The sequence below is a fragment of the Ranitomeya variabilis genome, chromosome 7 (genome assembly GCF_051348905.1).
Source record: "Ranitomeya variabilis isolate aRanVar5 chromosome 7, aRanVar5.hap1, whole genome shotgun sequence".
Classification (NCBI taxonomy): domain Eukaryota; kingdom Metazoa; phylum Chordata; class Amphibia; order Anura; family Dendrobatidae; genus Ranitomeya; species Ranitomeya variabilis.
Genome location: NC_135238.1, coordinates 176,863,269 through 176,880,818, shown reverse-complemented (window position 1 = coordinate 176,880,818; position 17,550 = coordinate 176,863,269). Strand labels below are relative to the sequence as shown.

The 17,550-nt window shown below is 41.7% G+C and overlaps 1 protein-coding gene across 3 annotated transcripts in view; it reads right to left on the bottom strand.

The window, feature by feature from the left end:
• The window catches only part of DRC11 (dynein regulatory complex subunit 11), a 237,768-nt gene that overhangs the window by 197,194 nt on the left and 23,024 nt on the right, over window positions 1-17,550 (bottom strand). For 2 of the 3 annotated variants that reach the window (XM_077272350.1, XM_077272349.1), the window contains exon 2: window positions 5,443-5,770. The exons of the other annotated variant lie outside the window; for it this stretch is intronic. In XM_077272350.1, the coding sequence (XP_077128465.1) occupies window positions 5,443-5,770 (328 nt within the window). The remainder of the gene's footprint in view (window positions 1-5,442; window positions 5,771-17,550) is intronic. 3 annotated transcript variants of the gene reach the window in all.

The window sequence follows — 17,550 nt, the reverse complement described above, 5'->3', positions numbered from 1 at the left end:
TCTGGTATTGTAGTTCGAACACTAGAGCAACACTGTTTGAGGGTCAGCATAGAATTATATCTATATTCACACAAATTGCCAAAGGCAAAAATGTTCCCTTATTAAAAACCCTATTAAAGCATAACTTTTATTTTAAATTAATTAAACAATGGAACTAGACCATATTAATTAAAATCACATAATACTATGAAGGGAATAGTTTTCAACAGGTTAATCCTAATCATGGATTTGTAATGTGCTTGTGCTTACTGGCAGTCTCTTTATCAGATCCTATCTCTCTATATATAATTACAAACTGATTTGACATCATAAAGTGCCAGTGCATTCAGACTCTGGCTGTCTATCCATGGACTTCCTGCCTTAAGCTTTCTTTCTATATGCACATCACTGTAGCCTATTTTTTCTAAATAGTGTACTGATACATTTATATCATAGCTATCTATTAATTTCTTTATCACATTCCAATATCTTGCTGCCTATTGCATTCCATGTAACCTCTACCTAGTTTATGCAGTTAAAAATTAAGCAGCCATTAGCCTCTCCAACATGTTTCGCCCCACAAGCATCATCAGGGGAAATGAGGCTATAATGAGCTGGCTGGCAGACAGTCTGGTCTTTTAAAGACTTGGGGATGACATCATTAGAAAAGGTCATCCAATCCCCACTGATTTACCATATCTAATCGTACTGAGGATGGATGTGGCACAGAAAGGATGATGTCAGATAACAACTTGATTATTGGTCAGAGGGTGACATATGGGAAAGGTAGGATGTAAGATCTGTAAGGGGGATTGGATGACCTTTGCTAATTATGTCAATGACCTTTTCTAATGATGTTATGTATGTGACACACATCTGTGTGTCACATACATGTTCTATGTGTGTTTCTCCAGGATAGAACATGTGCCAATTATAGTCCAATGTCCAATTTTTTTCTTGCGAACTGAGTATACTGTAAAAACCACTGCAACTTGTTCATCTTTGATCTGAGTCATGGATGAAAATTACCCATTCAAGACCATTAATGCAGGAGAATTCTGGGGTAATTTGAGCCAACAAACCTTCATGACTTTTATTACCTTTAATATCTGTTTTAGTTACTTTCTGCGCCTTGTCCGGCAGGTGGGGTTTGCTTTGCTGGAAAGGGCTCCAGTTTGTAGAAAGGGGCCATTACTTAATATGAGACATAAAATGTGCCAACATTTTAGTGCAAATTTTTGACACAATGTGAGCCAACTAAAAGGTGGGTTCACTTAGGCCTTACTTAGTGATTTTTCTTGCACTTAAAACACAGACCAATTTTTATCAGTGTTTTGGATCAGATTTTCAGCAGTGTTTGGTCCGTGAGTCAGTTTTACCAACAATATTTCATCAGTCATTTTTTTTTCATGCCAAAAAAAAAGAAAAATTGCACATCTTGTCCAACTCATTAGAATATTAATCACGGACAGGACACAGATTGCACACAGATGGTATCTGTGTTCTGTCAGAGATCCATGGACCCATAGCATTTGATCTGTGACTCAGATTAATGGACATATCTTCATGATGTTTTAGCAAACACATGATCCACAAAAAACATGAACATGTGAACATCCCAGAATAGTATAATGGGTACGTGTTGTTTTCATGAAAATCACAGATAGAACACCTATGTGAAAAACGGACGTCTGAATGAGGCCTAAGTCTAGACAGTTTTAAAATACACTAGATTAAGCAAGGGCACAAACCACTGTAATAAATCTGGTGCATCTTAAAACTGTCTGGTCTAAGCTTGCATTGTTTAAGAATTAGACAGTATTGATAAATGTGCTCCATTGTCTGTATTAAAGGGGTTTAACTCCTCATTAATGCGCTTGAGTGGTGAGGGACAAAGGAGGCTCAGGACTCACATCCCACTATTGGGTGAGGATCCCAATGATTAGATATTTATCAACTATCCTGTAGATACCTCTTTAAGGTGTGGTCTGGCACCTAAGATGTATTTTCTAACTATCTATCTTTATACCCTAACCACTTTTTTAATTTGCTTTAGTACAAAATTCCATACACTTCTCCCTACTTACCCCTGGAACAGGATGGCACAAGAGGCAGCACTGCAGTTACTCACTAGTTAGTTGCATCGTCACCCCCTCTGAAGATATTCTCGATCCTTGGTGATGGACGCTGTGGGAGATGTGAGTGCAGCGCCCGCTCTCTGCTACTGTCTCCGCCTCTCCATCATCTTAGTTCCTGTGAAAGAAGACGTTAGCAGATGGCGGAGATAGAAGTAGTGAGTGACACTATCACCACCCCACTGCCCTCAAACGAATCATGATCAGGAGTGACATTGGTGTCAGTCAATGCGTCTATCTCCATCCCCTGATGACGTCTTCTTTAGAAGCTACGGCAATGGCAGAGATAGAAGCAGAATGCCGGCACTGCACTCGCACATCACACAGCGTCCATCACCCAGGATTCAAGATATCTTCAGAAGGGGCGGCGATGCAACAAGCTAGTGAGTAACTGCGGCTCTGCCCCTGTGACGTCCTTTTCCAGCAGGGACAATGGGTGCTGCGGGGAGTGAATGCAGCATCGGTTTCATGTGGTCACATTTGATTCTTCTCTCAAGCAAAACGTCACAGGAAGTACAGTAAAAAAAATACGTTAAAAGATTAGCTAAATAAAGAGAAGTGTAGGGTATTGTGGAAAAAGGGAAATTACAAACGTGGATAGAATGTAAGGATAAATAGAAAATACATCCTGGAAAACCTTGATCAATCCTCAATTTATTATTATTTTATTTCTAATCTAAAACTAAAGCAGTTACAATTGATAATTACTACTGAAATAATGCTAAATTCTGCTTTTGTAACTTAGTCCACTATTATACTCCATGAGTCCACTATTATAACCGAGTCCACTATTTACCTAGTGAATCCACTATCATAACTACACAGCATTGTATATTTGTACACGATTCCATCTGTACACTTTCACTACTATATAGCTGCACCATACCTTACACTAAAGCTGTTGAAAATATTAATACTGAGACACAGACATTGTTGGCATGAGATTATAACAATTTTTCCAGCCCAGTCTGGAAAAACTTCAGCCTTTATTACTCCCCTGTGTGTATCCAGGTAGATTTTAATTCCCACACCTCACCGAGTCTGTTTTACAAATGCGGATGAAAATGCATTTAAAATCCAGAACCTTTACCATGTGCATTTTACAAGAAATCTATAGAGTACAGTGATATTCAGCTAAATACCGTTTTCCATGTGTTAATTCTTATCATCATATGAAAGGTCTCCTTTGAATAATGTAGCTCTGAGGCAACCTATGGCTTATTTAGCTCAAAGAATTAAAGCAAATCTCTCAGAAGGTTTTTTCTCTATGAGCAGCATGATGTAGGGGCTGAGAGCCTGATTCCAGCGATGTGTCACATACTAGGCTGTGCATTGTTGTTTTAATAAGGTTAGTGTTTTATCAGCAAGAGATTATACAGGACTAGTTGTTTCGTGCCTCCTAGTCAACTGCTCTGTGTTAGCCCGCCCCCACCTCTGATTGGCAGCTTTCTATCAATGTAAAGTGTCCACAGAAAGTGGCCAATCAGTGGTGTGGGCGCGGTTATACAGAGATCAACATTCAGAAAACTTCTAGAGCTGAGCCCTGCTAGAGTTTAGGTGGTCATAATAAAATGACAGCATGCTGACCAGCAAGTGACGCATCACTGGAATAAGGGTCTCTGTACCTACATTATGGTATTCTCAGATTGCATAGCAAATACCTGGTGACAGATTCCCTTTAAATGTCTGATCATGTGACAAGCAGAGATCTTGAAGTTAAAAAATTGAAACACAAAGTCTAATGAGCTTCAGAGGATTTGGTACGTTCTTGGAAATACATGCTCTAGTTTTGGAAACCAATGATGTTCTTCCACTTTCTGCCTTTGGAACACAGAGTAGTGATTGCAGGATACAAATGTCCACATAACTTCTTGGCATGACATTATTGTGGAGATCCAGCCATATTCCCCAACTACAGAGATATGTATTCTGCTTTGTAAACAATGAGAAACTTCCAACTTTCAGTTGCATTTAAAGGGATTCCCCACAAATAGAAAAACAAATATAATAAAGAAAATGTAATTATAATTAAATTCATAAATACATTTAATTAGCAAATCACACATGTTTTGTCTGGGCAGGAAGTCACTGTAGTATATTACAATGTCCACTGTTTTGTCACACTGCCAGAGTTCCTACTGCACATGCTCACAGGCCCCCATACTATTAATATTCTAATACAGATTATTGCCAGTGTAACAGGATACATTTTAATTTTACATTGATTACCTATCTAGAAAAAAAAAGACATTTCCTTCCTTCCTTCATTCCTTCCTCTTTTCCTTCCTACCTACATTCCTTTCTTTTCTTCTCTTTAAGGCAGAAAGAACGTTTAAATATCAAAAAATATTATTTTTATGGCAAAATAAAGTTAGATACAAGAGTTCAAGCAAATTTTAAATTTAGGTCATGGACTTGATATAATATTGTTAAGACAGTTTAGTGGACTTTAGTGAAATAATAATAACTACCGTAAGTTTAGCAGACTGGATATATAAAGCATTGATCAAGGTGAAGTATACTGGAAGCGCATGGAAAGGACAAGAAAATATCAATCAGTATATATCCCTTTTTCATAGAAAAAGTTCAGCAGAGTTGCCCCTTCTATTAATTATCCCTTTAGATTTATTGCAACATGTGTTTAGGCTTACCTAAGTAAACTGTTAACTGAATGAGGTATGAAAGGCATGGCTTTAAGATAATATACAGGGAATATACGGTACATTTTAGAAAAGTATTAGTGATTCTCTATAGTGGGTATCAACTCATATTTATGTTTCCAGATATCTGGATTACTGAACAGTGGCTGTAAACTAAACAGATGTGTAGCAATAATGAAATTTTGTTAAACTGTACAAAATCATGGTAAGACCACTTTGACCTAAGTCTGACCTCAATGACAATGTGTCTTGGTAAATTGCGCCATAGACCCCCTGTCAGAGCCTCTCCTGTATTGCACTGATGAGAGGCAAATACCCTGAAACAAGTGTCTGCTAATGGAGTTTCTGGTTTGGCTTCTTATTCTAATAAGTCAATAAGGACTCCAACTGGTGTCTCTAGAGTAGACATGAGCGAATATGTTCGGCTCACTCCTTATTCGGCAAGCTATAGAACTTACCGAAGAAGCTGCAATGGGAACCCAGATACCTGGATCGCTCCCGATAATCAGGTGTCCGGCGCAACAGCTGCATGTGTCGTGGCTGTATGACCCTAACAACATATGCATGGAGAGCCGAATAAGGAGGGAGCCAACATATTCGCTCATGCCTACTGTAGAGTTAATGTCCTATTCCTCTACAAAGAGCATATTATATTTAATAATACTCACAGGTCCAAGCTTCAGATCTTGCAAGATATCATCATAGTACTGAAACTCTGAGATCTCCAGTTCCACGAGCTCGTCCTTCAGTTCTAGTATCCGTCCCATCACTCCATCTAGAACCAGCCTGATCAGCCTTCTTTTTTGCGGATGTGTGATCTGATCATATGCCATTTCCAGATTACGAAAGATCTGTAGGTATCGTATATATAGAGTTCCAAGCTGTTGGGCAACTGCCATGCGATCTTTCTCTGGTTTGGGTGGCACATCTGGCATCTCCTGCAGGAGCAGATGTGTCAGATCTTGTTGGGCCTCCACCCACATTTTGTTGTAGAATCTATGAAAAAATGATGTGTTCTATGAATAAGATGATACACTGATACACAGAACATCTAAGAATAACTACGGTATAACTCTGAAATACATACCTGTTTTCTGCAGGATTAGGATATGAGATTATAAATGGATTATTTTTATCTTAGTATTATCTGAATTGGTTCAGAGATATAGCTACAGAGCCTGGCAGGGTTTGTGCCTGGTACTGAGGGCACCAGCAAGCAACTCTGTTTTGGTAAGGGCTAGGATAATGGACTTCTTTGCCCTTGGTGAAGGAATGCCTAGCTAATACTTTAGCTTAGGTTGTCTAAGAAGTTGCTACAAACAGGGAATGAAAAAATATTACATATCTGGCAAAGCCCCTATCACCGTTCTGATGACTCTGTGGGTTCTTGCAAAATGTTTTGCAGTGATTACATACTGACCATGCACATTTGACTGCTGCAGCCAATAACTGCTTTATCCATGCTACAGAAGACACCTCACTGGAGTGAAAGGAGATTTAATAGGTGAGTACTGTATACTGTAGGTAATTTTGTTATTTTACCGCATTCCAAAATTTGTGGCAATTAAAAAATCTGTGAGTTATGGACATCCCCTTTAATGTCTACTTCTTAACATTTCTGTTCTGCAGCAATATTGATTATCACAATTAAATTACTTTCTTAGTTTGTGTATTAATATAAGGAGAAAACTACAAATCATTGGTGAATCTTCCCCTATGTAATAACTAGATGGAAGCCCGATGCTATCGCATCGGGAGGGTGGTGACGCCGGTGAGGAGGGTGCCCCGGTGGTCTGGATCCAAGCAGCCGCCGGGATCCCAGCGGTGGCCTGGATCCCAGCGGCACTCTGAATTCCAGTGGAGGCCGGGATCCCAGTGGCGGCCAGGATCCCAGTGGCGGCCTTGATCCCAGCAGTGGGGAGGGGTCCTTGCGGCATGGGGTTCTTGCGGCGGGGGAGTCACAGCAGTGGGGGGTCCGGTGATGACCGACTGGTGGTACTGCTTAAGGGCCTGGTACTACTAGTGGGTGCCATATTGGAATACCCATCACTTGGGTATTCCAATATGGTGGTCGGCGTACTTCCGGTGCGGCGCGATTGATTGTGGGATTCGAGGACATCCAAACAGAAGTGGATGACAGACAATTTAAGGTAACTATATAAATAGATGGCAATGTATCATTTGTAGAATTGTGGATGTTATATTTGTAGGTTTAACACATCTAAGCTTTTATTAACTGCAAGAAATATGCTTTACAGGTGCTACATCGGTCATAGACAGCAAAAGACAGGATCTGCCTCATCGAATTCTACAGAAGAACTTTCTGTGATGCTGAATCACTCATGGACAAGCCATGAGGCAGTGTAGAGAAAGGCATGGTCAAGTAACAATCCGGGGTCAAATGCCAGGAGGGTACCTCAAAATAAGGGGATAAGGCAAATAGATAGTCAGAGGACAAGTCTGGGGTCAGGTACCTGAGGTCAGAGAGCATCATGAGCAGAAGAACAGTATGAACAGTCACAACAAATTCTAGGTCCACCAACTAGTTCAGGGAATCAGACATACAGCAAAGCACACACCAAACAAAGCAAAGCTACATCTGATAGTGGTCTGCTCATAGCTAGCCAGCTAAATAGCTAGCAAATAATTAAGGACAGGAGGCACCTGGAGGAATGCCAGCAGGCTAGGCCAGATTGAGCAGCAGGGATGTCAATCAAAATGCTGACAGCCTAGCACACCCCAGAATCAGAATGGATGACTGGGCTGCCACTCACAATACTGACACTGTAGCATACTCGAGATCCCATAGGGCAGCTGAGCTGTCACTCACAGCATCCCTAGGCCATAGTGAATGATGAAACTGTGACATTTTCTAGACTTGCCATGATGTTTGTGTACGTCAGGCTTGCAGAACACATGGCCCATGGCCTGCATGCGGTGGTGATTTTCGAGATTCGGCAGCCGCGGGGCTGATTTTCGAGATTTTTAAGCCGCGGCGGTGATTTTTGAGATTTTTCAGCTGCGGCGGTGGTTTTCGAGATTTTTCAGCTGCGGCGGTGATTTTTAAGACCGGGAGATGCCAGTTCTCTTCTTTCTGTATTTAAATATATTTGTGTCTTTTAAGGCTGACCTGACATTACAATTGATTACTGTATTAAGCTTAGTGCTGTATACATGTACTGATGGTGGTTCTGGTGCTGCATTCATGTACTGACAGTTTTTCTGGTGCTGCATTCATGTCCTGATGGTGACATAGGTGCTGCATTCATGCACTGATGGTGTTTCTGGCGCTGCATTCATGCACTGATGGTGATTCTGGCGCTGCATTAATATACTGACGGTGATTCTGGTTCTGCATTCATGGACTGATGGTGGTTCTGGCACCGCACTCAAGTGTTGATGCTGGTACTGATCTTGTCCACATGTAGAAATCCATAACGTGCTCCATGGCTATATTAAAACGTAAAATTCCTCAAAACGTAGAGATTATGAGGAGGATTTGTCGAGCTTCTGTTCCAAATACTCAGTTTAAATTAGCATGTATTCACACTGAACTTTTTGGAGCAGAAACTGATCAGAAACCCTCCAAATCCTCCTCAAAACTTGGTTCTGGTGATGTGTTCATGTAAGTACCCCGTTGAAAACATTTGTGGCCCTTGAGATTGGTTGAGTATGGCAATGTGGCCCTTAAACCAAAAACGGGCGTGCACCCTGGTATAGGTCATAGCGCAAGAAGGAGGAGGTGAGCTGTGACCATGACCTAGTGTAAATGGTGGATCTTGTGCTATCTATTGTGTATAAAGGTGTTATCTGTCATTGTTATCTTGGCTGCAGTGATAATGAGATAACCGCTGGAAAGTATGGTAATCTGTACAGAACAGGAGTATGAGCTTAAGGCTTCTTTTACACTAACTGTGGTTTTGTGTCCCGTTTTGCATCCCCAATAGATTTCTATGGGGCCGCAAAAACAGGCCTCAATTATTCCACAGTGCGCCATGCGCCGTATGGCCGTGAAGTCCGTGTTTACGGCCATGAAAAAAGATCGAGCCTGCTCGATCTTTTTCATGGCTTACGGACACAGCCCCCATTGAAAATCAATGGGGCCGCAAAAACAATGGAAGCTTATTTTTGTGGTGCACCGTGACTTCTGGTTTTGCGGAACGCCGTTTTTTTCCCAATACTTTTTCAATAGTATTGGAAACCCGAAAAACGGCGATCCGCAAGTTTTTTTGCGGTCCGTTATTGTGGCAGACCATGAAAAATGCGGCGATATGGCCCACAAAAATGGTCCTCAATAACGGGCCGCAAAAAACCTGGTAAGTGTAAAAGAAGCCTAATATGACTAGAGTGAAAAGTGTAAAGATTTTTAAATATCGATCATGATATAAAAATATATAAAAATAAAACAAAAAAAATGAATATGAAAACTTGCATAGCATAACAGGTTATTTTCTGATGGCATATTCCTTGTGTCTTCAAAATCACTATAAATGCCATGCCAAGGCCTATTAAATAAATCAGATAGATCAAACACCAGCTTCAGATCTAGGAAGCTTACATGTTCTGTAATGTTTAAGCACCAATTTAAATGGTTAAAAATTGGCATAAAAGCCCATGCAACCTGGTATTTTGATTTTTTTTTTCACTTTTGAGTGAAAAAAAGGGTAAACAGTAATCTGTACAGTGTAGGCACCTTCTTCTCACAAGACATCTACTTATCCCAGATGGATGAATGTTGTATTCTGTTCCTCAAGACTGGGTATTGAGAACAATAAAGTAATATTATGGTATAGTCCTATTGAGTTCACTTGGTGAACATGGCAGCTGCAAATCTCAGATCTCAATAGAAGGGGTGGATAGAAGGGTTAGAGGTGCCAGGCATCCTGTGCTGAGGTGGGGCTAGAAATGCATATATGTAATGGGTTCTGGTGTCACCATGGTGCCCGCTTTGTTCAAAGATAATAGTGAGGTTGGCACAAGTTCAGCTGAGAAGGTCTTTGGGCAGCTTTAATGTGCAGTCTGCTTACTCTGCCAAATTCCTTCTCTTTTTTCCTGTGAGTTTGAGTCTCATGTCCGTTTCACCTTAACACACCCTGGCAGATGCGGACCCTCCATGAGCTTCTGGTAAATCTCACCCATGTTGGCAAGGGAAAGCACACATGTCCCTGTTTCAGTATTATGACTGCTCATCCCTTTAATATATAACAATTAATAAAGCAATTATGCATTTTAAGTTTAAAGACAATGCAAAGTCCAACAGCCGTTAACTTATACAAAGTGAAATTCTGTTCTCGTGCTTTATTTTATGTACTGGGATGATTGTGATACATAAATACATTCTGACCACATTAATATGCAAACCCTTTAAAGAAGTATGTGGGCCACACATACCTTTAGATCACCTATGTTTGTGGAATCTGATAAAGTGCAATTAAACTACAGTATATGAGATCCAAAGGAACACTAAACCCTGAAAACGTGCAAAAATATTCTCCAAAATTCCTCCATTAATCTCCTCATTTGCTTTGATCTTATTTATTGCAATTAAATCAAAGAAATTTACAAAGAAATATCTGTATCTTGCGATCTCAGCTTTTCCCCCTCCTGCTCACTTTTCTGTGTGTGGCTGTATGACAACTTACTTCAGCAGAAGCATCTCTGTTGTACATTGTCTGTAGTAGAACAAAACATTGTTATGCTGCACCCTTTTTTATAAAGATGTGGGGCTTCAGCAAGCCATCAGTCAAAGGTGGAATTGATCATCAGAGTTAGCCCTGTGCTCTCTACAGGATCTTTTATAAGACCGACTGCTTAAGGCTCATGCATAAATGCTGCAGATTTCTTTTTTAGTTAGGTTAAGAGTTCCTTTAAAGCACCACTCCAGAGGTTTTTCAATTTCAGCGTTGTAGTGGTGCCGCTAATCTAAGTTCCCTGAGCCTAGTCTTATACTTGCAAAGTTGCCCAGGGTAGTAGTCGTAAGCGAGTTACTTGAGTCCGACAACCGGCACGCTACAGAAATCAAGGGGCTTTTTCCAGTGTGTGTGTGTGTTGCTGTTGTGGCTGTGGACACTTCTTGCCCCCCCCTGGTCTGCCACATTTAGCGTGGCTGTGAATTCCCATGACCCCACAAATGGGAGACCACAACTATGTATAAAAATAAGTTGAACTTTACTGTTCGTTTCATTGATCCACAAAGCACAGCAGGAGACTCAGACATCTTTCTTTAGGTTCCAATACAGAGACATCTCTTCAACAAACATTTTTCAACAGCACAAGTGGTGAATCTTCTCACCAGCGGAGTTAGGGGCTTTCAAGCTTCCTAGACAGCTATACCTCTTCAGCTGTTTCTTCCTACTTTCTCCAGCTTCAGCCACTTTTAGCAACCGCGTAAACGAAGCTCCTGTGGCTATCTTCTTTACTGTTTGTGCCCCTAGCCTTGCTGACTAGTCTCTTCTTAGACCCACAGCTCTCAAGCCTTGGCTGACACTTAGTGTTCCCGGAGTCCTATAGGATCTCTCACAAGTTGCTGAACCAAAGTTCCCTTCCCCAACTTGCCTGCTAAGAGTATTCCACAGTCACCAAAATTAACAATTGCTATCACAAGGAAACATATCAGGAACAAAACATTATTCACATTCTATATTGCAGCAGCATTGATGTCTTCAGGGGGAACATGGCAGCTGGTCATCTCTTTACATTCTTACCAGCCGCTGTCTTCAGCTGTTCCCAGCACCGCTGCGGTTCCACACCACCATCTTGTGACCCCAATTTCCGAGTGATCGGAAGTCAGAGGAAATGGTCACAAGCTCTCAATGTAAGTCTATAAGAGATTTGTTCTGGCTTCGTTATGGCTATCATCATAGACTTCCATTAAGTTGTGACTTCCGGATTGCCCAGAAAACACTTGAGCAACCTGGGAGGTCAAAAACTACTGGAGAAACAAACTGAGCATCGCTGATGACAGATGAAGATAGCAGCAGGTGAGAATAATACTAAGGGCAGGGACCTTAGATTAGTAGAACCATTCCAACGCTGCAATAAAAAAAACTCTGGAGTAGTGCTTTAATTATCCAATAAATATTTGCAGAATTTGAAGAGTCATCCTATACTCCTTATTGGAAATGACATTTTCTAAGCTTAGAGGTCACTGGGACAATGTTTTTGAGTGGCAGTGCCTCTTACAGCTGGATTATGAGCCTACCACAATACAAAAGCTCTTCAGAACCGATGTGAGAGACAAAATATAAAGTTCAAGATGTTGACTTGACCTTCAAATTCCCAAGATCTCAATCCAATGGAGCATTTGTACCATGTACTGAAAAAGAGGCCCCATCCTAAAGCATCTGCTGGTAAGTTCTCAGTACCAGATATCACAGGGCGCCCTCAGAGGACTTTTGAAATCTATTCCTTAATGAGTCAGAGCTGCTTTAGTAACATAAGGGCCTATGTAGCGGGGTCGGGTTAGCTGTCCTTAACCCCCCTAAGCATGTCCCGGTTTAGAGTACATATATATATTTGTATGTATCATTGCCACATATTGTTTGATAAGATGTATATTTAATATTGCTATGTATATGTTATATTTAAGGTCTATTTCCTAGGGAAAGTGTATTAATATTGAACCACTAGATGGACGTAGTGAACGTTATAGATAGTTAATGTAGGAGGAGTCACTTAGGTTAGAGGAAGGGATCTTCCTGTTTTCAGTCAGAAGGGCCTGGGTGCCCATAAAGCTCAGAAGGGCTTAGATGCCCAGAAATAAGATAAATACCCCGCAACGTTGGTGCTTAAGCATAGTGCTCAGCCATCTAGCACCCTCTTTACCAGCTTGGATAAAGCCACGCAAGCATCAGCAGCTTCTGGACGAAAGCTTTACTTATCAGTAGACACGGCAGGAAAGACGGGCAGCGGGCAGGTCGCTCACCATGTGGCAGATGATTGCGACGGCTGATGCCCTTGGAGCTGTTGAAATGGAACTGGATGAGCTGCGAGGAAACAAAAGTAAACTGTTGTGTTTGAAGTTACACTTGGACTGTGTCTCAGTTATTCTGAAAGAGATTGGAGCAGTTCGACTGGAGCCGAATAGAAGACCTGCCAGTGCAGAGAATGGAGCAGCAGGTGAGCTGTTAAAGGGACATGATTTTTATGTAGAGGGAGGCCAGGGCATGCAGAGCCAGAGTAGCTGAGCCACGACTATGGCCCTGGCTTACCTCTACACCTACATAATACTAGATAGGTGGTTTTAGTGCTATGAGTGATTGGTGTGTAATATGAATATGGATTACTATAAGGTTCATGCAGCAGCAAGCATAAAAAGCAACAAACTGTATAGCGCTACAAACTTGAGTTAAAAATGTAAGGGGGTGGACAAGGGAGAAGACGAGTACAGTTGATGCCTGAGTAACTGCAAGCGAACACTGCCATCTGCTGGTCCAAGGAAAAAATGAAAGTAAAATAATAATTATAGTAATAGGAAACCCAAGAGTGGAAGTGCGTGTTCCTGGGGAAGAGATTGAAGACGACACACCTGTGTCACAGTTGCTAATTATACTTACAAGGCCGAGCAGGGAGGAGTTGGTGCCATAATCTGTACCAGGACAACTCATTTTGCTGTGAAGTGAGCTTACAGCCACCATTGCCACAGAAGGGTCTAAAAGCGGTCAGATGCCGGAAAAAATCTGAGCTGTGATGAAGATCCATTCCCCAAGCCAGTAGAAGTCCATGACAGCGCCAGTAGAAGACCATAAGCAGCATCAATAGAAGAACATGACCAGATCAGAACCAGGCCCCCGGGAGACGATCCGGCTGTAGCAGAGGACCATTCCTGTGGGCTCTTACTTACAGCATAGATGTATGGTACAGGGTGTGGATCGGGGAACAGAGATAGACAGTGTGATGAGCACGCTATATATCCAGTGATTCACATACCTAGGACTTGCGGCCTGGTGAGAAATACCGGTGACCCCCTGTAGGGCCGGTGAACAATCTGAGGAGCTTACAGAGACTTGGAAAGAAAGGGTCAAGTACTGAAAGTGGCAACAGTTAAACTGAGACATAAAGGCTAATCATTATTCTTCAGCTGTCGCTTAACTGGTAGAGAATAAGGACAGTGGATATAAACAGGACATTGAATAGATATAGCATTACGTTGTATCGCTGTCTTCTGATCGTATCATAACATACAGTATTGACTCACAATATAAATATATTATATATACTTATAGATAGACTAGATGGTGGCCCGATTCTAACGCATCGGGTATTCTAGAATATGCATGTCCACGTAGTATATTGCCCAGCCACGTAGTATATTGCCCAGTCACGTAGTATATTGCCCAGTGATGTAGTATATTGCCCAGCCACGTAGTATATTGCCCAGTGACGTAGTATACAGCACAGAGCCACATAGTATATTGCCCAGTTACGTAGTATATTGCCCAGTGACGTAGTATATAGCCCAGCCACGTAGTATATTGCACAGCCCATGTAGTATATTGCCCAGCCATGTAGTATATTGCCCAGCCACGTAGTATATTGCCCAACCACGTAGTATATTGCCCAGCGATGTAGTATATTGCCCAGTGACGTAGTATATTGCCCAGCCACGTAGTGTATTGCCCAGCCATAGTATATTGCCCAGTCATGTAGTATATTGCACAGCCACATAGTAAATTGGCCAGCCACGTAGTATATTGCCCAGTGACGTAGTATATTGCCCAGTGACGTAGTATATTGCCCAGCCACATAGTATATTGCCCAGTGACGTAGTATATTGCCCAGCCACGTAGTATATTGCCCAGTCACGTAGTATATTGCCCAGTCACGTAGTATATTGCCCAGCCACGTAGTATATTGCCCAGCCACGTACTATATTGCCCAGCCACGTAGTATGTAGTATATTGGTCAGCCACGTAGTATATTGCCCAGCCACATAGTATATTGCCCAGTAACGTAGTATATTGCCCAGTGACGTAAAATAAAAAATAAACATATACTCACCTTCCGAAGTGCCGTTGAAGTCCTGGTGCCTGTGTACGGTGCACGCGGCAGCTTACGGTCCCAGGGTTGGTATGAGCGCAGGACCTGTGATGATGTCGCGGTCACATGACCGTGACGTCATGGCAGGTCCTTCTCGCGCAGGCGCGCAGGACCTGTGATGACGTCGCAATCACATGACCGTGACATCATGGCAGGTCCTTCTCGCGCAGGCGCGCAGGACCTGTGATGACGTCGCAATCACATGACCGTGATGTCATGGCAGGTCCATCTCGCATAGCATCCTTGGCACCAGAACCTGCCGCTTGCACTGCCGAGGACACCGCGCCACTTCGGAGGGTGAGAATAACCTTTTTTTTAATTATTATTATTCGTAACAGATCTTTTTACTATTGATCCTGCATAGGCAGCATCAATAGTCAAAAGTTGGTCACACAGGGTTAATAGCTGCGTTAATGGAGTGCGTTACACCGCGGTCCATTAACGCTGGCATTAACCCTGTGTGAGCGCTGACTGGAGGGGAGTATGGAGCGGGCACTGACTGCGGGGAGGAAGGAGCGGCCATGTTGCTGCCGGACTGTGCCCGTCGCTGATTGGTCGTGGCAATGGTCGTGGGTGTTTTGTCATGACCAATTAGCAAAGCGACTTGGATTTCCATGATAGACAGAGGCCGCGACCAATGAATATCCGTGACAGACAGACAGACAGACATAAGTGACCCTTAGACAATTATATAGTAGATTTCCTTACTGTATTAGTCAAATAAATAGTATTGGTTGTATTGGTTAAGTATCACTGTCTTCTCATTGTCTGCGCTGTTGCATCCAAGTAACCTGTTTACAAATTAATGAACAATCTATTGTTTGGTGACTTATAGGAACACATGCAGCATAGTAGTGTAGGAGTTTCCATAATATTCAAGTCTATTAGTTTACCGGGAAGACCAATAAGTACATTGATTCCCAAAGAAACTGAATGTCTAAGTACTGTATCTGCAGCTTTTACAGTTTTTGTAGGATAAAATACAGTACATTTTCCATTTCTTTTCTTGTTGTTCATTGAATCGCGTCATTTAAAATCTTATCCAGACACTTCTCATTGTTTTTGTAAATTTTCATAGTATGCAACAACTATTACTTTTACTTTTTACCCATTACTGCTTGCAATGATGTTGCGGCAGCTGGACACAGTCATAGTTACCTTTTTATGAGCATAACTAAGCATTAGCAGACTGTATGATTTTTTTTTTCCATCTCTGATTTCTAACAGGAAAAAAAAAAAAGATAAAGGCACCAAGAAAAAAAACTGGCTTGCAAAGAAGTAACAAAAAACCACAGGGTGGGGAGTAAAAGCCTCAGATGTGGAATTTCCCGCCAGGCAGAGAATGTACAGTGCAACACATCCTCCTAATTCTTGTATGAATGCACCTGCTTTTATAAAGCCTTGTGAAGTGCACAGTGATCTACACTATTCTGCCACTCCAGACCGCCATTGATCTGGTTATGGGGTGACAATCTAACCACTGATCGTTTCCATTAAAGAAGATGCGCGGTTTCTATAGAAAGCAAAGACTGAAAATGTTATACTGCTAAATCTCCGTGAGTGAACACACCCTAAAGGTCGGACACTTGGACAATTTGTCAATTTGACAACAGAGAAGGGAAGCTAAAGTGTTCAAGCTGTTTAATTCCTTCAGCAAAGTAGCCCTGTAGATTACAACACAGCAAATCAAGGACACAGTGAAGTCTTGGTGCAGTTTTTCCATCCGGCTTACGCAGTTCCTGATTCATCAGGACAGGCATTTTGTTCACCAGTCTTTATGAACAATGTGCTGTAAAAATAAGATTCCCCAAATTCATTAGGAGGCATGTCTTTTCATTGCTGTGTGTCAGAGGCAGAATGGTATGCCAGTCTGGGACTGGAGTATATTTCTGTCTAAAGTTATGCCACTTTTGGGCATAAGTTATTATGAAATTGTCAGACGCCCCGGGCCAAGCCCCATCCTGGCGAAGCTCTGACCTTATCGCGAGTGGTTGTGCATCCAAGCCCCTAACATCTTACAAGATTCCTTCAGCTATGACTCTTCTCTGTAGATTTTTGTCTCCTCTCTTTTGCAGCAGAATGTTTTTTCTCTGGTAACATATCCTTCTCTCAATCTAAAAACTCAGACTCCCACCTACCCATTAACCCAGGATAACCCCATTCATATTGTCTAACATAAAGTGACCTTAGTTCTAGGACCTGCCAAAGTCTACCAAAACACAATGGCCCAAGGCACAAGTTTAATAAAACTGGTACTTCATTCGCCAGTCTTAAAGGAAAAGATTGCTGAAGTAATTTGCACCAAATTTTATCATGAGGCGCCAACACCTTCATGAATCCGGCCCATTTAGGATTGCCTCAAGGTCACAAATTGAAATCTACGCTTACTTTGAGATTTGTGCATTTTTGGGCTTTTTACTTAATAAATTTGTCTATATCCTGGCAACCCATACTGTAGTGACTACACTACGTTTTCTAAGTAATTTCCTCTTTAGGCGACACTAGTATATTATACACCAAGAATTTACGCAAATATATTGATAAATGTTTGGCAATGTCTGCCTTTTACAGTGCCTTTCGGAAACGGCCTTTATATACAATGTTGCCCAGCAAGTGCCCCATATAGACAGTGCAGACGCCTATTTTCCAGTAGGAATGGACATGACATAGGCAATTATCAGCCTTTCATAAGGTTCTCCCTCCTACTGGATGAAACACATAGCTGTGTGATCAGTGAG